This window comes from Wyeomyia smithii, chromosome 3 (assembly GCF_029784165.1).
Source record: "Wyeomyia smithii strain HCP4-BCI-WySm-NY-G18 chromosome 3, ASM2978416v1, whole genome shotgun sequence".
In the NCBI taxonomy this organism is placed as follows: domain Eukaryota; kingdom Metazoa; phylum Arthropoda; class Insecta; order Diptera; family Culicidae; genus Wyeomyia; species Wyeomyia smithii.
The window spans coordinates 48,778,701-48,804,233 of NC_073696.1; the positions used below are offsets into that span (position 1 = coordinate 48,778,701).

Here is a 25,533-nt window from a genome sequence, read left to right on the forward strand (position 1 = left end):
AGCGATTTCAAGAAGAGTAGGAAGACCCTGAAAATTGACAATTTTTAAAAGAAAAATGCATTTTGTCGTCATGCTACCTTTTTGTCATATATTGTGACCATGCGCTTTAGAGTACTATTAAAGAGCAAAGCCTTGGTGCTACATTTCGATTCAGAACTTGACCTTCTGTTTATTTTACACAGACTTCACAGCCAACTGTTTAGTGTAGAGAACAATTGCGGGGCTAGCCCTACGATCCTACTGACACTAACAGTCTCTCTCGAGCCGAGACTCGAACCTACGACGACTGGCTTGTTAGGCCGGCATCGTATTTCGAGACCAACTGGAAGGTCTTAATTAAGTACTATTAGTGTAGAATAATAAAACAATTTTTCAGAAAATCGATCAAGTCTAGCAGGATTTATTGAACTTTATGTGATCTAGACGTTTTTTTACATATCAACTTTAAGAGCCGTTTTACCCCACTTAACCCAATGAAGAAAAAAAACGAAAATTTTGCAAAACTTCCTATCTTGAATAGACAAACAAACACTGGAAATTTCAGCTCAATCGCAAAACATCAAAACAACGTTCTTCAGAAAAGTGGTTGCGTTTCTCGCGAACTGACTCTTGAATAATATTCAAAGAGTGCTCATACATAGATGGATTATTTAGGATCCTGAATTCGAATGAAATTTAGAATCCTGAATTTGAACGAAAAAATAAAACAAGGTGATTGGATTCAATTTTTTAAATCAAGTATATATAACACTGGATTTTTTCATCCCGACTTTTCATAACAGGAATACTGTTTATGTAAAATGACTCATTTCTTAAGAACATTTGACCGATTTATCTTATTTTGCCTATGAGATACAATGAAGAGATCAAATCTTCCCACTCTCCTCTAAACATCGAGATGAGCAAGGAAACAAACCACTGTCGTTTCCAGTTAGATATTTGAGGCTGGGACGCTACGAAAGATATTATGCATATGTAGTTTGAAAACGGACTAGAGTGAACCTGAATGTTCCACCAATGCAATGCGGTGAGGAAGTCTAACACATGCATTGCGGTTCTAAATTGTATGTTCCCTTGCAGAAACACCTTTATGGCCAATTAATTATGAAAAAGAGAGTTCTATTGTTACATATTCGCTTCCTTACTCGCTGTAAAAGAAAAGATCTTGTACCGAATTTCATAAACATAAAATCAGCAGCGAAAAGTGAAGTTAGTGAAAAGGCAATCCGTAGTGCAAAAAAGATTTGGTTAGTGGAAGAACTATCGCCTCTCTTCCACCTCACCAAACTGAAATTGTAACTCTCTCCTACTAATTAGTTGGACATCGCCCCGTAGATGGGTAACAGCTTACCCGAAACCGGGCGGTAAAAAAGGTAATTTTTACATTGTAAGAACCATAAGTGTTTGTGTCCCGTTTAATATTTATTCTTATGAGTACTTTTGAAAAAGGATCAATAGCAGTGTTATTTTCATCTGCGAATCGAGCCGAAAATCAAAAAAATATATATAAAAAGGTTTGGCCTAATCAGTGAATATCCCGTAATTAGATTGAGTAAATTCATCGGACACTCCAAATAAACGATTTGAAACTGAAAAACCATAAAATGTTGCCGCGATATCCGCGTTAAAAACCACCAGAGCTTCAAAATCCGCGTAAATTCTGCAATCCGCTTAAAAACCGGTAAAAGATGCGTAAAAAGAGACATTGGCGTAGTATGATTGGACAATGAAATAAAAAAAAAGTAATGCGGAAAAATTAAAATTTTTGTTTGAAACATTTTCTTTATTTCACTCCTGTTTCTGATGAACTGTTTGCCTAATCACCTTGCAGCTAAACATTGATTTGAGAAGTATTGGTCACACATTTCGATGGACTCATAGTTACTGTTGAAGAATTACGAAGAAAGAGGTGCCTTTTTCTTTAGAGTTGAAAAAAAATTTAACGAAGATTTGACTTATCTCAAGGGCGGATTCAGCTTTATAATTTGGAATGACTTTATATAGTATCATAGGAATATGATTATTCTAGAGAGAAGCTGAACATTAAACATGCCTATATGTCTAACCTTAATGAGAAAAGTTTTCTGACATTTCCTCACCTTTCCAAATTTATTTAACAAAATTCAATTCCAAGCTTTCGCATAATAAAATATTAAAAAGTTTCATCAAACGCAGCAGCTTATGAATTATACTTATTATTCTCAATATACATTAGAACTTATATCATAGGATCATTCTCTTCAGTTTACCTTCTAAATTCGTTTTTTTTTAATTATGAATTTTTGAACTATGAATAATTTCAAATTTCACAGATCTTTTTAAAGCTAAGTTTTACAAAGAAAACTCAATTAAAATTGTTTTGTTCGAATTGGTTTCTGGTTATTTGAAGGAACTTAAGTTAGTTCTGAAATACAATTTCTTTTTATTACTTGCAAATGAGATATTCGTTCCAACCGTAAACCAGCCAATTGAAATTGCAGTTAGATTACGATGAAAGTGTGAATGTTCCAAATAAAAAAAAAGATCAACTAATTTTGCGCTAGATAGAACAGGTAAAAATAATACTTGATAATAAAGTGCAATAAAAGAAAATAATCAGGTTTAAATAGTAACAAATCACAAAGTTACGAAGCTTGTGCTACAATCTTTAACAACGAAACAAAGATTCTGCTTTTTTTCGAATGCGTCCTTCACCAGTCCATTGTTCACAGACAGAAAGTTGTCAGTTCGCTATCGTAGTACACAGCAGATAAAATCGTTGTCTTCGGGGCAATAAATTAAAACCTTGTAAGTCATGTACAGGTAGCAATTCGGATATCAGTATAAAGCCATTCACACTGATTGTCATCAATCGACGCAATTCCACTAACTACAGTCATTATCAGACACAACAGACAGATGGACTCCCCGATAACTTTCAATACATGAGATCGAATAAACCGTGATTGCTCCGAAGTTAATTACTTTGATTCCTAGTGCCATTTTCGATAACCAATTTCAGTCGAAAATACCCCAAGGCAAATTGTAGGTTATTCCAGGAGATGAACTCACACGCTCTCACACACACACACATTCTGATCTTCCGAACTGTCCTCCACGAAGCAGCATCAAATCGCGATAAGCATGTTTCTTGCATACTTACACTATCTATAGCTTAAATAAATGCATCCCATCACGATGCCACTCCCACCGTCCTACTTTCGGTGCTTATGCCCAGAATAACACTGACGGCCACTAGGAGGCACAGCCTAGGCCTAGAGCGGTGGCATAAACAGCGCGAGCGCATAATGATAATTACAATCATTATCCATTAGTCGGTACGTCAGGCCGCCAAGAAAGTCTCAGCCAGTGACTTCGCGTAGGATAGGTAAAATGAACAATTGCATTTGCCTCGCCTGTCCGCACCCGGCCGGGCAGTTAAACCAACGGACGTAGTGTCGAGCAGAAAATTAGCTAGATTTAGATTTCTGGAATTGATTACCCTCGCCCGGTTGCTTCTAGGCTTCGCGATGATCGTGCGAACCCTGATCATCTTCCAATCTGTTTTTCTATCTTGAGCGCGCGATGAAACGACAGGCACGCAATTCCCGACCCAATAAACTCTGAGCACCTCCAACGTGAATCGCCACACTACACAACGGGGGGACAACGGCTGTGCCGCGGGCTATGATTAACTGTGTCCTGAAACAGTCGTGGAACATATTTTATGTACACGCTGGACCTGTGGAAATTTTATTTTCCTCTAGACCAACGTGAAGTACACTAGAAACGGTCAAAAGATAATAAAACATTATCTATCTGGAAAAAAGTGAACTTCCCTTGCGTTGCACGCTGTATATTCAAGCGATGTGCTTCAAATGCAATTAAACGATATGCTGGATACTGCAACAAACCTCGCTTCCACGAATAAGCGGGACATTTAATATGCCCAGCCAGTACGGAGAAGCTACAGGTCACGTATTGCACGACTCGCTTTTGAGGGATTTCGAAATTCGTCTCTTCGTCTTTCGTGAAAGACTTTGAAAGTGACGCGAATATAATACATATTCGATATTCTAAACACGCAAACAAATATTACTCGAATTCGCTAATCAACAAACATCCTGGGAATACCACATTATTCTAACTCATGCACACTGAGACAGCGGAATTTCCTATCCCAAACGTTCTTGACATCTGTAAAATTTCAACACATTTCTAAAGAGGCAATTAACACACATCAGAAGCGTTTATAGCTGCATTCAAATAACCTAATTAGACGCCTGTCTTGCCTGCGGTACAGGTTCGATCATTATGACATTCTGCTGGTCAAACCTTTTGTGATTGCTGCGTATTTATCTTACGGCTATGCCAGCAACGCAACGGTGTCGTCATTCTAAGCTATTCTGGAAAAAATTACAATCATCAGCATTTTTAGTGCCGTTGAAAAGCCTTCCCATCACGAAGCCAAGAACAAGCGCACAGCTCGACAAAGATTCGCGCGTCTGTACTGTCAATGATCAAACGATTTTTTAATCGTAATTTATTAAATACTAAGCACACCGTTAGACGCTTTGGTGGCTGGTGGCCGGTGCGGTATATGGTTAATAAATTTCGCTTACGCCGTGTCATAATTATAATTCTTGTCGCGAGCCGATCACGCGCACGTTCTCGGATGGCGACGTGGAAGACATAACCGGTCAGCCTTGCGGCGACACTGGACCGACCTTTCCTCGAGCGGGCCTGTCGTGGCAACTCCTCCTCACACACACACACACAAGCGCACGCGTGCATTTCGTTCTGAACTCACGACCGGAGTGTGTGCAACTTCGAACCGAGATCTCTTTCACTAAAGTTGACGGCGCAAAATAACTGTACTTTGACCATAACTTCAAACATCGTAACTGCAAATTGAAGTTGGATTACAGCAGAACTGGACAGAGTGGTAAAGACGCAACGAGAAGTTATTGAGCTGATGAAGATTTATGGCCTGCCGGTGAATATGCCGGGATTAACGACCGGCACCAATAATAATGACGAACCCTTTTTAAATGCTTGCAGCAGGAATCGGAATAATAGCAGCGACCGGTGAAGCCAAAAACGTGGATGCCATGAGCATCTCTTCTAATTTCCTTTCAACAGTTGGGGAAATAAAAATCACGATTCAAAGAAAAAATAGATAGTAAAAGACGCCCTCCAGTATTGGCGGTAGAAAGTTTCAATAGTAAACAAGAGATAAAATTGACAACTCCATGCAGCGATGCCACTGCGCTCTCAATTGGCAGATGACACTACTGTCGGTCTAAGGTTCAATGTACGCAAATTGCAATTGTCACTAGTGGTTGTTCATTTAAAGAGATACCCGATCAGAAGAGCTTAACTAAACAATGGTTGTTTTTAACCTGTTGCTAGTTTTTCATAGTAGAAAACTGCTATGAATTTGATACTAGTATAAACTTTTTTTTTTTCATTGCAAACTAACAGTTTCTGTTACACTGTTGTTTTATCTTTCTGATCGGGTACTGTCCACTTTCTTTTATTTCCTGCAATTAACGAGACAATTGAGAAGGAAGCAAGCTTTTTAATGCGAAGCATCTTGTGAAATTTTCCAACAAAGCTGTTAATAGGAGGGCAGCTCTTTGTGCGTGGTAATGTTATGACTGAGAGTAATTTTTTAAAGGACAGATTCAAATTACTTCTTCAGCGTACTTCTTGACGAAAGTCTGTGATTCTGTGAAAATGGTTTTTATTTTCTGAGTACGACACCCCGATTGCGAAATAACAAAGAAATTTTAAAGGCATATGTAAAACAATTTACATCATACTCAATATTTAGTATGTAAAAACAGTATAATTAAATAATATGTTAAAGGAATAACAAAGAACAACAGAGCTCGAAAATCGTCAATTAACAACTAATGAATGTACTGACACCATGGCATCTCGTTTGGTTTAATCCAATTAATTCAAAAACAAACAAAAATACATTTGGACCTCAACCTGTTTGGTACCGACAGTATTTAATTCCTTAGAAATAGAGTAGGCATTTAATTCCCCGATTTTCTCTAATATTCCCTGAAAAATAACATTAATTTCCCTCTTATTTTTCAGCAACCAACACAAAAAAGGGTAACGTAGATGACCGCAACTTTGAAATCTCAGTGAAAAAAATATTCGATAGGATATGAAAAAGCTTCACGCTAAAAAGTAACAAATCTCGTTTAAAATTTTGTCTCTGATTGTTTTAGTTTTCTCTAATATTCTTTGCTTTCCCTGACCGGAATATGAATTTTCTAACAATACCTGATTTCCCAGGTTTCCGCCACCCTTTTACACCATTATAGAGCTGGCTCCCAGTTGGTCTCGAGGTACGATGCTGACCTAACAAGCCAGTCGTTGTAGGTTCGAGTCTTGGCTCGGGAAAGAATGTTAATGTCAGTAGGGCCGTAGCGCCAGCCCCACAGTTGTCCTGCTGTACAGTAAACAGTTGGCTGCGAAGTCGGTGTATAATAAACAGGAGGTCGTGTTTTGAATCGGATTGTAGCACCAAGGCTTTGCTTTGCTAGGCTGGCTTTAAGTCGAAACACTATTTTCCAAAAACATTTCTAAAGGTCATATCAAATAGGAAAATAATAGCAATTTATTTAGACTTTAAATCGAATTCAAAAAGGTAAATAAGCGTTTTTAAGAGATAGGAGTGAATAATAATGAAATTGGATATAAACCCAAATTGAGTTTCTAAAAACTAGGAGACACCTAAATGAAAAAAAATCCTGAATTTAGCTGAGAATGGCGAAAAAACGTTTTTTTGGTTAGAACAAGTCATAGAAGAAAATCATTCGAAGTTGAGTGCAGAATGACGCAAAACACTTCTGAAGGTACAACTTGAACACGTTAGCGATTTTATTGTTATGTCATAATGATCAAAAAAATCGCGAGAGTGACACTTTTCTCATTTCATTCAAAAAAAATGGCAGCTGAAGCGCATCGAGAGTTAACAAAGTTTATGGACTCTAACGAGAGTTAAAAAGATGTATGCGCTGCAACTGAAATAACGTGTCGTATTTAATTTTGTCGCAAGTTGACGATTGTTCGCGTAAATAAAGACCAAAAACCTTCAAAGACGCAGAATTGGAGGATTTTCTCGATTAGGAGCCATGCCAAACGCAGGAACAGCTTGCTTCGGTAGTTGAAGTTACCCGCCGTTTAATAAATTACTCGATTCTTGTCGCTTTTTAGTAACAAATTTGTTGTAAAGTGGAAATTTCGTTATTGATTTTAAGTAAAAAAAAAATATTTTACGTAAACCTATTTTCATGTATGTCTTAAAGTTCAATTGATTTTTCCTTATTTCGCTTCACTAAATAACATAAACCTAGTAGATAAAAATAAATGAAAAATACAGACCTAAACGATGACAATGGCAGAATTCATTACATAAATACCAGCAAAACATTAGAGATGCCAAACATGTCAAAATAGGGTATAAGTCAGGGGTCCACTATGTTCATGAGCCAAAGAAAACTGGCCTCAAACTCATGAATTTTGATCAGTGTACCGATAATTTTAATGACGAGAACGAGAACTCTAATCAACCCACTGTCTTACGAGTATCACAGAAAAATCTTTGGATAAACATCAATCGAAAAAACCATTGGGTCGAATCAAATGGTCTACTATCAGATACTCAATTTGGCTTCCGCCGTGCCAAAGGGACGAATGATTGTCTTGCGTTGCTTTCAACAGATATTCAGCTGGCGTATGCTCGCAAAGAACAAATGGCGTCTGCGTTCTTGGACATTAAGGGGGCTTTTGATTCCGTTTCTATTGACATTCTTTCGGGTAAACTTCACCGACAAGGATTTTCTCCAATTTTGAACAATTTTTTGCACAATTTGTTGTCCGAAAAGCACATGCATTTTACGCACGGCGATTTGGCAACTTTTCACATTAGCTACATGGGTCTTCCCCAGGGCTCATGTTTAAGCCCCCTTCTTTACAACTTTTATGTAAATGAAATCGACGAATGTCTGGCAAATTCATGCACGATAAGACAACTTGCAGACGACAGTGTAATCTCTGTTACAGGAGCCAAAGCTGCCGATTTGCAAGGACCATTGCAAGATACCTTGGACAATTTGTCTGCTTGGGCTTTACAGCTAGGTATCGAATTCTCTCCGGAGAAGACTGAGATAGTAGTTTTTTCTAGGAAGCATGAACCTGCTCAGCTTCAAACACAATTAATGGGTAAAACGATTTCTCAGGTTTTGGTACACAAATATCTTGGTGTCTGGTTCGACTCTAAAAGCACCTGGGGTTGTCACGTGAGGTGTCTGATGAAAAAATGTCAACAAAGAGTGAATTTTCTTCGTACAATAACCGGACAATGGTGGGGAGCCCACCCAGGAGACCTTATAAGGCTTTACCAAACAACGATATTGTCTGTCATTGAGTACGGGTGTTTCTGCTTCCGCTCCGCAGCAAACACACATTTGATCAAACTGGAGCGAATACAATATCGTTGTTTGCGTATCGCCTTGGGTTGCATGCAATCGACCCATACGATGAGTTTGGAGATCTTAGCTGGAGTGCTACCATTGAAAACCCGCTTCTGGAGCCTGTCTTCTCGTATTCTAATCAAATGTGAGGTCTTGAACCGTCCCGTGATTGGAAATTTTGAAAGGTTAATCGAACTTAATTCTCAAACCCGTTTTATGACATTGTATTTCAATCACATGTCCCAAAATATTAGCCCTTCTTCGAATATTCCAAATCGTGTCGACTTATCAAATACTTCTGATTCTACTGTGTTTTTCGATACATCCATGATAGAAGAAACTCGTGGAATCCCGGATCATTTACGCGTGCAGCAGATCCCTAAAATTTTTTCCAATAAATATCGAAACATCAACTGCGACAATATGTACTACACTGACGGATCACTTCTTGATGGGTCCACTGGCTTCGGTATCTTCAATAACAATTTAACCGTCTCCCATAAGCTCGATAATCCTGCTTCTGTTTACGTCGCAGAATTAGCTGCAATTCAGTACACCCTAGGGATTATCGAAAAAATGCCCACGGACCATTATTTCATCTTTACGGACAGTCTCAGTTCCATTGAGGCTCTCCGATCGATGAAAGATGTTAAGCACTCTCCGTATTTCCTGGGGAAAATACGGGAACATCTGAGTGCTTTATCCGAAAAATCTACTCAGATTACCTTAGCGTGGGTCCCTTCTCACTGCTCGATACCGGGTAATGAGAAAGCGGACTTTTTGGCTAAGGTGGGCGCAACAAACGGTGATATTTATGTAAGACCAATTGCCTTTAATGAATTTTTCGCATTTGTACGTCAGAATACGATCATCAGTTGACAAAATTCTTGGACCAAGGGGGAACTGGGAAGGTGGTTACATTCCATAATCCCCAAGGTATCGACGAACCCGTGGTTCAAGGGGTTGGATGTAGGTCGGGATTTCATTTGCGTGATGTCCCGGCTTATGTCCAATCACTATAGATTTGACGCGCATCTCCGTCGTGTTGGGCTCGGGGAGAGTGGTATCTGTGCCTGTGGTGAAGGTTATCACGACATAGAGCACGTTGTTTGGTCATGCCCTGTACACCGTGACGCCAGGTCTAGATTAATAGCTTCCCTGCAGGCCGAAGGTAGGCAGCCGGCTGTTCCTGTTCGTGATGTCTTGGCGAGCCGTGACCTATCCTACATGTCCCTTATATACGTTTTCCTGAAATCCATCCACGCCCCAGTTTAATCCTATTCCCTTCCGCCTACATCCAACCAAACGACAAGAACACGTTAAGACCCCGGATCCGGAAACAGCAATCAGACCCGCACGATACTCTCAAGGCCCGATGGAAACAACCCAATATGCCAGTCCGTAATATCTTGGCCCAGCAGCGGAACAAATTTAATATGCTGCTTACCTATGGCAATGAAAACCATCAAACAGCAAACCTGTGCTTTTAATGCAAAATATTCTAGCTTTAAGTTAGATTTAGTTTCAGCTCGTAGTCGGCAGCGAGGATAAAAAATTTGCTTTTAGTTATTAAGATACTTTAGAAAGTAAGCTACCAGATATAATTGGCGCCGTTAAACATTGAATTGTATTTGTGCCGTGTCAAATAAACTATAGATGATAGATGAAGAAAAAAAAATCAATCGAAAAAATTGCTTTTTCTTGAGTGCTGAAGAAAACCTTCTTCAAAACAGATGGAAACTGCTTAAAATAAGTTCGGGGTGGCCGAAATAGCCTCTCTCAATTTAGAAATGATTAATGTAAAAGTTTGTCAAATCTTTTTGAAATCAAATTGAAATGTGATATCAAACCTTATTGAAATGTGAGAAAAGTGCTGACAGAGAAAAAAATTAGCGTCGAGTATTTCATCTCAATGCTGCATAAGCTGCTTGAAATTGGTTCCTTACCTTATGAATGTTTCAAACTTTTTATTTATTCTACTGCTTTCTACTTTGTAATGCCGGTAAAATTCTTGATTAAATCTAAAAATATAAAGAGTGTAATGTGCGTCACTCAATCTTTAAATTTGTATTTATTGCACTACCAAGTTTCTGATGCGCAGCCTGTTAAATTTTCATATACGAACTAGTGTAATGCGAGCAACTAATGCCTTCTGAGTAGACCTATAAGTGCCCTTAGATCTTTTTAATTGAGCCTAAGAATTGCGAGGTTTTTTCCCGATTTAGCTCTATAAAAATTTGAGATTGTCGTATGACACTCGCTTCTGACATCCTGGACAAACACATACGATTCGCATAAATTCTCTAGGATTCCTCACATTGGATTCGTGAGCGTCCTCGAAAAGGATTCCTGAAAAAAAGAATCCTCAAGAATGGCCTGTATATGGCTCTAGGATTCTTGAATAAGAATCGTGAGTGGGAATCCTCCGGATCGTGTTTGCGATTCCTTTCACGATTCCGTCACCTTGTTAATCGGTATCCTGGGAATTCTTACTCAGGATTCTCTGCGTGTTAGTAAGGGATGCCAGTTAGCTTTTATCGTCCCTATTTCCGTTCACCCAGTTTAAATTTTGACGTAGAATTACGTTTCACTGCACCATATATTGAAGTACAAATTAAAAAACCAAAAACATCGAGAGCGTCACGAAAATTGTCCAACCTCAAATGTTTAAAACTCAGTCAGTTTCCAACCGATTTCCTTCATTCTTATTACAATCGATTGTAAAATCATCTATGCACCCGTTCAAATTTAGAAAATTGTAGTTTGATTATTTAAACTATGTTACTATTGAAAACTGTTAAGCCTGGTTGAAACGCTGATTTCGACTTCCCTTTACCTAACATGGTCGACAAAATATTATAACTAGTTGCAGTGGCAATACTCCTTCTAGTAAAAAGCTGTCTTTTTGCGGTAGCGACAGCGGCAGTGCAGCGCACTTTTCTCTCTCGTAAAAGGCTATCTTCGTGCGGTAGCGGCAGCATTAGCGGTGGCTAGCTTGGCCGGCACTCTCTGCAGCGAAAAGCTGCGTATTTTGGCAAGACACAAATGGGGTGTTGGCAATCAAAATCTGTCAGCCGCAAATTCAACTGTGTTATCAGAAGAATGTCTTATCCACACTTTCGGGGATATCACAGAGATGCAAATATCATTATATCCGATATTGAATTGAACAACAAATTGTCCGTTTGAACAAATAAAATATTTATTTGAAGAGATGTTAGAACGCATCGACAAAGCCGGTTGCAAATTCCACTTCATCTGCTTGTCTCAACACGAACTGAATTTTCTTTACGTTCTGCAATATGAACACCTAACAGCAGCATAATAAAATGTTTCGTAACTGAGTGCGGCATCTTCTGTTATCTGACCACATGCGACACTTGAAAGCATAATTGAGCCGGTCAAGCTTTGTTGAAACGCAGATTTCTATTGATCTGATTGGTCGTTTAATGGTCACTTTTTCTAACGCGGGCGACAAAATAATATACCTAGTTAACCGGGAACGCACACTGCGGATTACATAAATCCTACTTTTGCTCAAAACAATCAGTTTACTAGTGGATGGCCACTAGGAATGTTCTAAGTAGCAGTGGATAGCAGTAGCAGCTAGCAGCAGCGATAAATCCGTTCACAAGAGGTTGATTCACTGCGAACTGCGTCGTAGCAAGCAGAGCTCCCGCAGGCGGCCATTTCAAATATCCCGCTGCTTTTCACAGCGGACGGATCAATAGCGTAAACAGCACCTTACACAGCGGTATATTTTGGATCTTCCTTCTGTGTGGGAAGCACCGTCGACATACATGTTCCACAACCGTCCTTCTAAGGACGACCAGATATTTTTCTTTGAGGTAGTAAAAATAAGTTTTCCACATCGGAGTACTACAGTATTCGTGAGTTTACTATCAAGAAATGGAATAAACTGTCACAAACTTGGCTTGTCGTCGTTTTCCTTTAAAATATACAACGCACAACTCATGATTCATAGTTTCGAGAAAAACGGATTTGAAAATTGAAAACTTCCAGTTTTCATTGACCTTAGTTGGCTCTAATAATATTCTGACTTTTGAAGCCACACAACAGGTAAACCATGAATCATGCAATAAGCTGATTAAAATCAAATTCCAATGCATGCGAAGAAATAAAATCCTTTTGTAATACTTTGGAAGAAATTAAGTTATCAATTGACTAGACTAGATTAAGTAATCAACTGACTAGACAATATTCAACAAAATTTCTTTTTATCTTTCTTTCAACAGGTTGCAAGAATTACATTTACATAACACAGTCTGTCGTAATTCTACGGTAACCCTGCGGTCGTGTCTTATAAACAACCTCTTAAACTATTTAAATATCTATTAAGACAAACTTGCGTAAAAAATCATTGCTAAGAAGTCATTATCCTGATTTCGAGATATCGTAAAACCAGGATATTTTGCGCCAATTTCGCCTGCAATTCCTGTGGTTTAGAAAAGAAGCGAGCTCTTCGGTACATGCCATTAAAACGCTCAAAGCTAAATGTAACCCGCAAAATATCCCTTTGAATGCGATAAATTGAGCTAACGGAGGCTGATAAAATGCAATCCGTCAGTACACAAAACTTACGGAGAAAGGAAACATTCGCCTCGCTCTAGTGAGGTGCGTCGCATATTTGAAATAATTGAATCAGTTAAACTCAACTTCCATTCCCAATTTCCCAAATAAGGCATATTACCGTAAATAGTAGGCTAACTAACTTGCGGTAAAATCATATAATTTCCGGTCGAAAAAAATCATTACCGAAAATCGGTGGGTTAACATAACAAAGTACACCGACTCTGTGCTAACCATCCGCGAAACCTACCAACTCTCGTGCCAGAATGCACAGAGGAAACTTCCACTTAACTTAAACTTGGAATTTCTCACAGTTTGCAGCCCGTCCGTCCGTCCGTCGAGAATTAGAAATTATAAACCGTACTGTTTTGTGCTTGATAACCGTGCGTGCGTATGTGTGTGACTAATTGGCAAAGTGGGGCTTCTTCGGTTTCTTCCACCTCGGACGCGCTCTCCGCCGACAAGTTTGCCAAGCGGCTGCAACTTGCAATACGTTACGCGAATTACGCTGGTTTCGCCTGCCGGCAGCTTTATAATTTTGCACCGATCAACCGCTGCAGCGCCATTTGCCGCTAGAATTATGTAAACAAAACATCAATCGTGACGGGGTGTCTCTGGGGGTTAGCCGGCTGCATCAGGGGCGCCCGTGTGTCGGAAAAAAGTCGCAACATGCGCAAAAACAAACTTTATATGAAGTTTCCTGTACAAGATGCATTATTATTACAATCGAATAAAATGAGCCAACCATGCAATGTTCGAACAATTTCTACTCGCGCAACTGGATGGAAGCCGGTAACAATTGAGGAACAATTTGGAACAGTTTTCTCCTCGTTTTTCGTAATTACTGTGGCCCGGATCGCACTATCATCGAATATTTTTTCTTATTCAACATTTATTAGATGAACTGCAATCAGTTATTCATTAGCCGAGATGATTGGCCCGAGTGGGGCAGTGTATCTTGTCTCGGCACGAGTTGCATCAATTTTCGTTGTTCTGTTTTGAGTCCCGCTACCGCCTCGCGGCGAATCACTAGCTGCAACAGACCAGTACGGTAGGTAGTAGTTGCTCGAATCCGAAAGCGAAATTCAAAACAAAGACCCAACGCAGAAGGAAGGAAAGAAAGTGAATGTGATCCGCCGAAATAAGTGCTTGGTTTTATTTTTCCCGCTTTGTCAATAAGCCCATAGTTAGAGGTTTAATTATTTGTCGCGCTGCACACGCTGAGCTGCTGTCGCGGACAAAGTACTTATGAGGGATTTTACGCAAAATCACTCAATGGAATGCATGTTAAAGTTTGGAATCAATTCCTATCAGCATACACATTTTTAATTAATTTTTTTCAAATCAAATTTTAATCTTTGATTTAACCTTTTCTTTTTAACTGAATTCTAAGCTAAGTGAATTGGCGTGGAATTCCTGCTACACATACACCGAGGAAATCGTCTCGCATGGAAAAGACAACATCTTAATGGCACGAATTTTCTGCCAATTCGATCCCGCTCGCATGAACGGTTGAGCGGACATGGAAGACCGGCCATTTTATCTTTTTTTTTCGGGAGAGTTTACGCAGTTCAATTAGCGGAATGAAAAGGAAAGGTATCCCGCATTACAGACCGTTTCGAAGAAATGAATGCAATTTCCGGTCCTTATACTTTTACTTTTCAAAAGCCGCACTCGGTGGTAACGCCGCTAGTTGGATCAATTTGGGCACTGCCTTCGCGCTTGACCAGTGGTAGACACAATACAATCAACAAGCGAGAGGGCGAGCCGGCAGAATTGGTTTTATGATTAGTTGCGATTTGGAAAAATCGTTATGCTAATGAACAAACTAAAAGTTTTCTTCATTAAAGGCTAAATCACCCCATTAGATACTGATAAATTTACTGGCTTCGTATTTAATTCAGCACGTAATGGCAACTCAAATAAAATGCTCCAAAAATCACCAGAAAATGTTTTCAATTAACGACGTCACGCGTCACTTGACTTATTTCCGAAGGAGAAATCCCAGCCAGTAAACTGGAGGCGCAATAGAAAGCCACACTTCCGAACCCAACTAATTTAATATTAACTTAATCTATGCGGCCAATCAATTTCTCCACTTGCTTTGATTTTTACATTTACAAATTCGATACAATTCGATACGTTCCGAAAAACGGAACCGTTCATCTGTTGTGGACTTTAATGAAGTTGCGACCTATATTTTGCATAACAAACGCCTCGGTACAAGCCATTAAAATCAACGACTCCTCTAGGAACATATCTTTTTGATATAACTCCTGTGCCAAGTTTATTCCTCCAAGTTTTCCACTTTGTTTAATCGATGCCTCGACAAAGAACTTTATTCAGCACGGTAGTAAAATAGGACAGACGGAGGTCGTCAGCATTGAACCTATTTTGTTTGACATTCCTTCACTATTCCCCAGTATTTGAAAGGCCGCTACAATAACACACGCAAAGCAAGCGAGGGAATCACCTCTTTTTACCCTATTACTAGCGTAAACAATAAAGGATTTTAAGAACCGACCAATAAAAAAAGATAGAACAAAAGGGCCCACAGTCTATTCTGTTCGGAAAAACTGCTGTTCATAAATATAAAATTCCTCACACATCATTCCACAACCGTAATAATTGTCCAATTTAAAGCTTCCTAGTGTGGGTTACAGCAGCTGTAGCTTTCGCACTGCTGCACACAGGATAGCCACGGCGCTATAACAAACAATTTCGCGTTGTCAGCTCGAAACGAGGTCACCATCAACGCAGGACAGATTCGCCAGCTTCATAATCGTTTCACTGCGGCTCTGCGGACATGACAACGTCGAACGACCGAACGAATGTGGTAAGCATGTACTGCCATGCTACCACGACTCGACGCCGATGATGATTGAGAGCTGATTTCATTCACTTTCACATCTGGAGACATACGGTTAAACAAATAAAAACAAAAAAGAAAAAAGTTTTCAGTACTAAAGACTCTATTCGAAGTCAGCGTTGTTGTGGATGCGCTGGAAGTCTAGCAAACACGAAAAACCACCTTGCGCAATGGTGCGGTGAGTGATTCGCAGTGGACAATGTGTGCAGAAAGTGCGACACGTTCATTCCAATATTTTGGTGTATAATCACAGAATCGGACACAGTTGAACCACTTAGAAACTTTGCCCAACTCTTGACGGACAGTGAAACTAAACAAATCTTGAAAAAAAAGGTACGCAACAAAAATAACAAAACATGGATCTTAACCTGGACAAACGGAAGTTTGCGCTACCGTATTTAGAAACAGCGGTATAAACTAAAGCAGTTGCTAAACAAACAAAACAACAAGGTTGAATTGGTGAAGCAATCCACTGATTCGGTGGTGATCCGATCATCCTGGACCAAATGTCAAAGCTATTGCAAACAAACCGGATCGAATTTCAACACTTCTACCACCACTTGAAACGGTGCGAAATGACCTGTAAATATCCGAATCCGAATATCGCGAACAGAGCAACATTCGCCATCTGCCAAATAGTTTGGCGATTTTGCACAGCACATATGAAGTCTTTGAAGCCAAAAAAAAATCAATATGCAAATCACATCGTGTCGTAAATGCGACGAGCAGAACTAGTTTAAAATTGCCGAATCTTGTTTCATCTTTGACGGATAGTAGAGAAAAAACTCATCACCAAAATTCTTTCGATGGAAAGGTGTCTGTTTTAATAGGTACGAAAATGAAAAACTTTCGGAATACTGCTCTGTTCACTTTATTTTGTAATAAACTAGCTGCTCGGATTTTTTTTAGAGAGGAGAATTACATTGACCTGCGACGTGGACTTTTATAATACAACACAATACACTATCAACTGAGGTAGGTATTATTGGTTGAATTAAAAAGTTGATGCTTTTTTGTTACTATCCAATCCATAATTTTCAATTCGATTGTAAGAAGATCATTTTGCCAATCAGAGGCCAATTTTTGGTTTCCTTTGCATGTAACTATTCTCTTAAGTGTTTGAAGTGTTTTTTTAGTTTTCCAAAAAAAGGACTTCTACATTTCGTTTTCAAAAATAAATCGGCAAATATCGTCACACATCGATTACCGGTCATTCTGGTTATTATTTAGTTATTAGTTTATTGTATCCATCTAACATAAAGTTTTAATGAATATGAATATACCATCATCGTCAACGTCATAAAACGAACAGATCTTGCTACTCTACTGGAGAAACAACTGTAACGTTCTTTAAATTCGAATAAATCTTCAGCAGAGGTAAATGCACGTATCATCAAAGACATAGGATCATTAAACCCAAACGCTGTGCGAAGAAAACATGTTTGTAGAAGAGTAGAAGTCCTTAGCGCACGCGATGGGACGCGAATATCAAGTTATGATAGCATTCTGAGACAGTCAACTTCATTGTTCAGAAACATGGCATCGTCGAGCTAGGGTGTCAAGATTGATAAGCTAGCATCGATCACTGTATGGAGGCAAATTCTGAGGGTTACGCCATGCCAAGTAACAAAAGTGGTTTTATTAAGGTTTTATAGCGCTGTTTTGGCTGTATTAAGCGTTATAAAACTTGGATAAAACCAATATTGTTACTAGTGATGACAAGTTTCTTAAAGCAAGTCGGACAAATCGTTTTGAACTTTTTCGATTCGTAGACGAGTGCCAAACTAGTGAAGAATTCTTCAAGATGTGCACTAAATAGCAATAGGTCCTAGCTGGTCTCAAGGTGCGATGCAAGCCTAACAAGCAAACAACAAATCATGACTTTTATATAAACCGATTTATAGATTTATTCTGGACATGAAGTTTATCAACAATTTCGAGACATGGATCTCACTTTGCTTTAAATTTGAAACACTTTCAATTAGGAAAAACGACCATAACCTGCCAAACATTCGGCTTTATCCCAGTTCTGGCAATACAAGTATCAATACTAGTGATTTTTCAGCATTCACCAGCTTTTTAGAAACCAGAAGCCGCTATCATGAATTTCAAAATGGCGTCGGACACCGGTTTTCCAGTTTATCTGCTTTGTTCAACGAAGCTGTAGCATATTTTATTAGATACAACTTTTTAAAAACTATTCTAATAAAAATCTTCAATAAATAGTTAAAGAAATATAAAGAATAATAATTAACTTTCTTTGGTGAAATTGTGTGTTTTGTTAAAGTAAACAACATTGTAGAACATAATTGTAGTATAATCACTGTAAATAATTGTAGAAAATCACCACAAAAAATTACATTGAAAATATATCCATATCCATTTAAATAGGTATATGGAACTATGGTGTCTTCAGAGAAGCTGCGAAGCCACAAGGTTCGAATCTAGTAGAATTAGGTCATTCGATGTCAAAAAGGACTTAAGCATGGGTTTATTCTCCGGTTCCCCAACCACTTTCCATTTACGCTGAATTCTTCAATACCTTGGTGTGACTTAACAAAACATTCTCTTAACTAACTGCCCCGAAGGACGTCCAACGCAACTTCTTCGGGGAATTATAAGTGGCGATATTTGACAGAAGAAACGATGTTCAGTATAGTGAAGCAGTAAGCACTGATAAATAATAAGCATGCCACTTCTCAATAGCGATATTGCAAATGATGGCAGTACGGGATACAGCTGACATCCGGACAGGATCAACGATCCTGGTCCCAGTAAGGAAGTTCATCCAGGAAAAAATGGTGTCTTTGATAAAGTTGTTTTTTATAAAATGTGCCACAACTTTATCGAACAACATAAATTTTTTCATGCAAAATTGAGAAAAGTAAAATTTGTTTCTCACTTTGCACGTTTGCGAACCAGCCTGTGGTTGAAAGCCACCTTAATAAAGCAATAAAAAAAAGTTTCTCACTTTTAGGTAAATTAATCACAAACTCGCAACTTCTATTAAATATATTCTCGAGCTCTGATCACCGTCTGATTTATTTTGTCAAATTTCAATTGATTTTCGGTGAATCAATCTGTTGAATAAATGTTGACGTATCGGTTTACTTTTTTTTCCCGTTTCGACCACTTCAGAAATGAAATTTTTCTTCCGTGATCCCTTCGGCGGGTTTGCTATTTTTTGCTTGAAGAGTTAATAAAAGCTCACTGAAAAGTTAATTAAAATCCGACAAAAAAATAACAGAGGGGTAATATGCACAGCCACGACCACAGGGATGACGTAGAACTACATAAGATTGTTCGCTACGTTGCTTTCATTGTTTTATTCGAGAGTACAATAATTTTTATCCAACACTAATGAAATATCTCTCTGGAAATAATGTTCCGGGAAAAAACCGGAAAATTACTTGGGCCGTAAATCGATCCTAGTTGCTAATTTAAATATTTTCAGGGTCACCACATTATTATCGGAGATTTACATCAATGAATAGTGTTGAAATAAGGTTATTACCATTGAGAAGCGTACATCATTCAAAGTGTCTTCAGCAAAGTTGTTCCAAAAATTATTCTACATTTTATAGAAGTTTTGACGTAGAGCTAGAAAGTTCGGCTACATAGGAATGTAAAATGAAAAAAAAAAATAAAAACGGAAGGAAAAATATGCCCAATTTCAAATAATAATAAATTGGTCAATTTTTCGATGTGTTCTTGCAGCAATTTTTCTGTTCTTGCAGCAATTAATTGGGAAATCATCTATGTATCCACCCAAATGCAGTAAATTGATTATTAAAACTATTGTACCATTGAAAATAGTCAAACCTTGTTGAAACACCGCAGGTTTCAACCTTTGAATGGCGCAGGGCCGGATTTGGGTGTTGGAGGCCCAGGCAGATATTTTCGTGGGGCTCTCTTTCTTTATACATGGAGATGACGAGCAAGTGAAAAGAGTCTTCATTTTGTCTTCCCGTCTGTTATGCTTTCGAGTGGCGGTTGCATGTCTGGTCTAGGACTAGAGGGAGCAGACGAACTTGCAAAACAAGGAACTAACTCACAGTTTATCGGTCCAGAACCTTCCTGCAGTATATCAAACTGTACAGTGAAAATGGAGCCTAAATGCTGGGAGGAACAAAAGGTGATAACCAATTGGTTGGATGTCAAAAAGTGTTCCCAATCTAAAAGATTTATAACACCAAACGAGAATCATTCGAAAAGGCTCCTAGAGCACAACAAAAGAGCACCGATACTATCAGTCGATCAAAAATATTTTGTTTTGTGGGTATTTTGTATTTTGTAAGCATGGTGCATATTACTTATATATTTATACCTAGAACATGCGATTCTTTGGACAAGGTTCCAGCAGCACTAAGCACTAAAATTTCGTTGATATCCAAGCCATGAAATTAAATTTGAATAACTCTCGTTATTATTTTGCAGTTTGAGTAAAATTTGGCATCGTTATAACCCTTAATAACCTTATTTTATTGCTTATTGCTTTATGAAAAATTATTTACACTACACATTCACACTTGCAGTTCTTTCAATATTTCTTCACGATACATATATGAAAAGCTATTTTATCATATTACTAAAAGTCACTGAGGTTGCCTGCGCATACCTACGCTAGGGTGACAGTAGAAAAAAATTTCATCATCGAAATTCAAAAACCGACCATGTACATTTTGTTCACTGGCCCAAAAAATGATCTGTGCAAGATTTCAGCTCAATCGGACATAAAAGCGCTGGTTTCGGCCATATTTTTTAAAATTTCGAGATATGTTTCTTGACTGAATCAGTTTTTCACTTCTTCATACATAGTTTTGAGCTTTAGTGAACTATTATATTCTACCCAGAAGATTACGATTTTTTTAGACTCTTCAATGAAGAATAGTGAAGCAAGCAGGATGGAAATACAGTATAATAAAGTGTACCAACGAATGATGGTGTTGACCAAGTTAATAAGTTGTTTACAGTCATCCCAGTATTATGGGTCAACCAGTATTATGGGCCAGTCTGCCCTTTGTGTTGCTCTTTAACGAATGTCACTAACTTTTTATAATCAAACTGAAGTTTGATGGACGTGAACAACATTTCCCTATATGCCTCTTGTGCGAAACCCCTGCACTAATGAACTAAACTCTTAAGTTTTCGAATTGATGTCGGTAGACTACAATCTACTGATAATTTATTGTTGTTTTCACCACAGTCGCAAAAGGTCACTCGTGGAAAATAAAGCTAGAATTCGTGAAAACAAAATGAATAGAACTGTAAAACAGTGATTTCTTAACTTTAATAACTGTATCTAGTTTGGAAATTTAGGCTTTTTATTGGCTTAATACGCGCTCCATGAACGTTCATCCAGCATTTCCACAGTTATCAATTATGCTCATGTTTTCTAAGGCAGCCGGGAATAGAACTCTTGGCTTTCAGCTTGGACTGCTTTGCTCTTTCCGAAGGAGTTTCAAGGCCCATATTTTCTAAACATTTGAGTATTCAAAGCATGGGAAAAAAGCCTGAGCAAAATATTACAATAATGTATTATCGAAATTGATTCCATGCCTTTATGATATTCTATCCTTCCTCTCGATGTTCCCCTCACTGTCGGAGTTATTCTTCAAAATCATATCTCTATCTTTCAAACAAACGAATGTTCGTCTGGTTATTGATACGGGGAGCATTTGCCCATATGACTGGGAGAGCCAAAAAGTGGCCCATAATAGTGGGAATCGAATAAGCATATCAATTTGTGAATTTCTGGTTAAATAAGTTGTCTGAGAACAGGACATATATTTTCAACAGCCAACTTCAATGTTTTTACCACAAGTTAATGAAAAAAAAAACGAAGATAAAAATAGGATATCTTTTCGATTTTTTATCGTTTATTTAAAATCACAATTATGCTTACCTGGCCCATAATACTGGGATGACTGTATTAACAATTAATAATTTAAAATTCATTTCAGACAGTATTTTACTTTTGTCACCGGGGAAAACAGTTAGTAAAACTGTTCAACATAAAAAGCTACAAACTTTTCATCACTTTTTATCGGTAAACTTTTTAACTAAATTATAAATAATGCTAAAATATGCATTATCTCCACAAACCGAAAAGTCATTAAAATAATCCTGCGGCAATTTTGCAAATTAAATATAATAACAAACCCCATGTGTAACATAATCCAATGTGATGAACATTTAACAAAATTTACATTATTTTGCACCGCCACAGTGAAAAACAGCTGCAATAATTAAGCAGCGAGCGATCGAAAAATCCAGATACGCTAATTCTAACAACTGCCAGCGAGATAATGCAGCAAGCCTTAACTAACAAAAAAAAACTACATTGACACGACTGTGTTTTGGTTGCTTCTAACAACTGAAAAGTCTGCGGGCTGTAATTTAGATAAGCGATTGTCGAACACATTTGCTTACTTGGCAAAAATGGTGCACCCAGGCAGCACATGCAACTATGGATAAGCAAAGCCAATAATAATAGCCAGTAGTGTTCCACCCGACGAACCACCGTCTGTCAACAAGGGAAGTTCGGTCTATCTCCCTTCCTCCCTCCCTCTCTCCCTATCTCTCTCTCTCTCTCTCTCTCTCTCTCTCTCTCTCTCTCTCTCTCTCTCTCTCTCTCTCTCTCTCTCTCTCTCTCTCTCTCTCTCTCTCGGTGGCTGACAGGCAGGAATTACTGATACAAGCTGTAGTTCCAATCAGCAGCGCAGAAAATGTACGACATCGACGCATTCGTTTCAGCCGGCATCCGGCTATTCGCCCATCAGTCAAGCCAGTCTGTCAATCGACTGTATTTACAACGTGCAGTTCAGGCAAAACTTTTGTCAAGTCTAAACACGAGGCAGGCGATCGATGCATGAGAAGTATCGTTAATTATTTTACACCTCCAGCATTGTTTCAGCTTGTACGTTTCGTCTCGATGATATTGCACCACCCACCCACCTTACTCGCGGTGCGGAGCAGCGAGGATGACACCGCCGCGGCAGGGGAGCTTGTCGAGTGCACACAATTGCCAATCTTCATAGTAAACAATCTTACGTGCACAACATTATCAACTCGAGCCATTCGCTCTGTTCTGTACAGCCAATGGCAAAACAAAAAAATGGAATTAAACCTTCAAGCCAACAACGCCAAGTACATTGTTTTCACCGAGATATCAGGCGCGCTATGCCAGTTAATGTTTCGTTTGATGGGTACTGATGGTTTTTCACGTTTAGTAGGTTTAGTAACGGATCATAAGGCGTCGTTTAGTTATTGAAAATGGTAACTGAGAACGAAACTGGATTTGAAAAGACTCCTGAAGACATTGTATGACAACTTTGATGAAATTAGTGTTTTTTTTATCCCTGCATACACAACCGAGAAGAAAGTATCGAAGGGTTTGCAAGTGTCGACTCGATAGCGTGACTAGTTGTAGTCTTTTATTTGGTGGCATTAGCAAACGAACGACAGTGCAGCACTCGCCTTTTAGGCTAGCGATAGCGTAAACCAGCGCAGAAAAAGTGTATGCACCACTTGGGACCTAGCAGTCCCATGGGGCCATGAGAATACGAGTGATGTGATGCGAAAGAAAACTTAGAAAAGGACCACGTTGCGTTATTGAACGACGACGAGGACGGCTTACGTAGCATACGACTGTACTAGGCAGGCAATTGATATTTAATGAAAAGTGTGACCCACTTGTACCTATTTTTTTTCGATTGCGGTTTTGCATAACCGCCACAGGAGACGCATTGTGAATGGTTGCAACACGAAGGCTGGATGGGCAGTAAAAAAACTTTAATAGCTTGTTTATTTCACTGACATGGTTGTGATCTCAAATTGAAATTTCTTACACAGAGAATTACATAATAAAGAATAAGTGCATGATAACCAATTTAACGACGTTTGTTTTTTCGTTAGGAATTTACCGACGATCATTTTTATAAATAATGGGAACAAACAATATAGTGGAACCATTCACATAACTGCATTAGGACAAAAATATTCATTGTCACGTAAGTCAACCCTTGGCACTATTGGGCAAAACTAAAGCAACCTGCCATCGCCCTTCGAGAACACAAGCGACCCCATTTTACCACCCAACCAAAGTCCAATCTTCTTGGACACAATTGTCGTTCCTCCGGGCGAGGGGACTTGGCACAAAAGTGGTTACCGGCGGGACGTATCTACTGGATAATTCTTCGAGAAACGAATTCTCGCTCAAACTCGGCGACGACCAGCGAATGCAAACTCGTTTGACACCACCTCCGCGCGCGCGCCTGCCCGCACACACACACACTTCATACACTCGTGCGCACACACCCGCCGCTAGTTACCACCCCCACAGGGCCACAACAACCGGTCATCAGGCGGCTTTGAATTTCTCTTTACTGCGCGCACTGTGCGCCCTAACTCACAGCTGGACGGAAGACCCCACAAAGTGGAGTTCAAACGGAGTGTTTGCGAAACAAACATAACGGTAGTGTTTAAATGATATCCCGTCGCCGCAGAATATTATAAGCCCCGAAAAACGAGTTTTCGTTAGCCGATTCTGTGCGGATTACCGTCCGTGGAACAATTGTTGATCTAGCGTCAAGCAATCCTAACAGAACAAATCGACACACGGTGAAGATCGCGTGCGATCAATGACAAACAAAACTGAAGTTCCCAATTGCTACTTGTACATTTTTCTTAGGTATTTTCAGGTGACTTACTTCACCAGCACTTCGTAATCCACCTTCGTTCGGTATCAGGTTCGACATTAACTCACATAACTGCAGATTTCAATATTATAAACTTTTTTTGCTGTTACTGCTTCGAATACTTTGCACAGTTCTTCATTGCACTTCGTAAGAGAGCACCCAAGATTTCCACTTCGTCCGATCGTCACTATTTTTGGCCGATTGCTTTTGATGTTCTCCGTAAGTCTTGTTTCCTGATTTTAGTATCACCGATTTCCTAGTTTCTATAATCTTCACTTAATCACGGAAAAGTTTAATCACGATCTCAGAAGCACCAGCTAAACCAACGGGGCAACCTGGGCAAATCGGTTCAGGTTTGTTCGTGTTTCGACCAAACTGGAACTCTCGTACCTCAACGTGACCACAGAAAAAATATATTGATTATGGCTGAACAAAAACATGCCATCGATTCACTTTTCACCCAAGAAACTAGCAAGACCTTAGAATACCCAGAAAAAAACTCAAACGTCTAATTTGTGAGGAGCGACACAAACGAATACGTGTGCTTATCGTCGGGAACTCAACTGCTGAACTGAGCCTGTGCTGGCAAAGTTGGACTGTTGGATCAAAACATGATGATCAAGCAAGAGACAGCAAAGCAGAGTTGGCAAAACACACGCACACTCGGTTCCGATCGCCGACCAGCAGAACAGACGATCGTAAGAGAGCTGAACTAATACAAACGGCAGCACAACGCGCTGGAAAAGTTGCTTGTCAAGCTTTTATGCTACTGCTTGGTACTACCGCCGTCGTCAGTCCACCGCCTCTACCACCATTGTTGTCGGCCAAAACATATGCGCTGATCTTGCAACAAGCAGGTATACGACGGATCTTTCAGTACCAGTTTGTGGTTTAGTTG

The 25,533-nt window shown here is 39.1% G+C and overlaps 1 protein-coding gene across 8 annotated transcripts in view; it reads right to left on the minus strand.

The window, feature by feature from the left end:
- The window catches only part of LOC129731829 (tyrosine-protein kinase Btk29A), a 202,174-nt gene that overhangs the window by 95,574 nt on the left and 81,067 nt on the right, over positions 1-25,533 (minus strand). Inside the window, exon 1 of one of the 8 annotated variants that reach the window (XM_055692172.1) lies at positions 24,648-25,202. The exons of the other annotated variants lie outside the window; for them this stretch is intronic. Coding sequence (XP_055548147.1) covers positions 24,648-24,695 — 48 coding nt within the window. The 5' untranslated portion in view covers positions 24,696-25,202. Of the gene's footprint in view, positions 1-24,647; positions 25,203-25,533 lie in introns of those variants that run through there. 8 annotated transcript variants of the gene reach the window in all.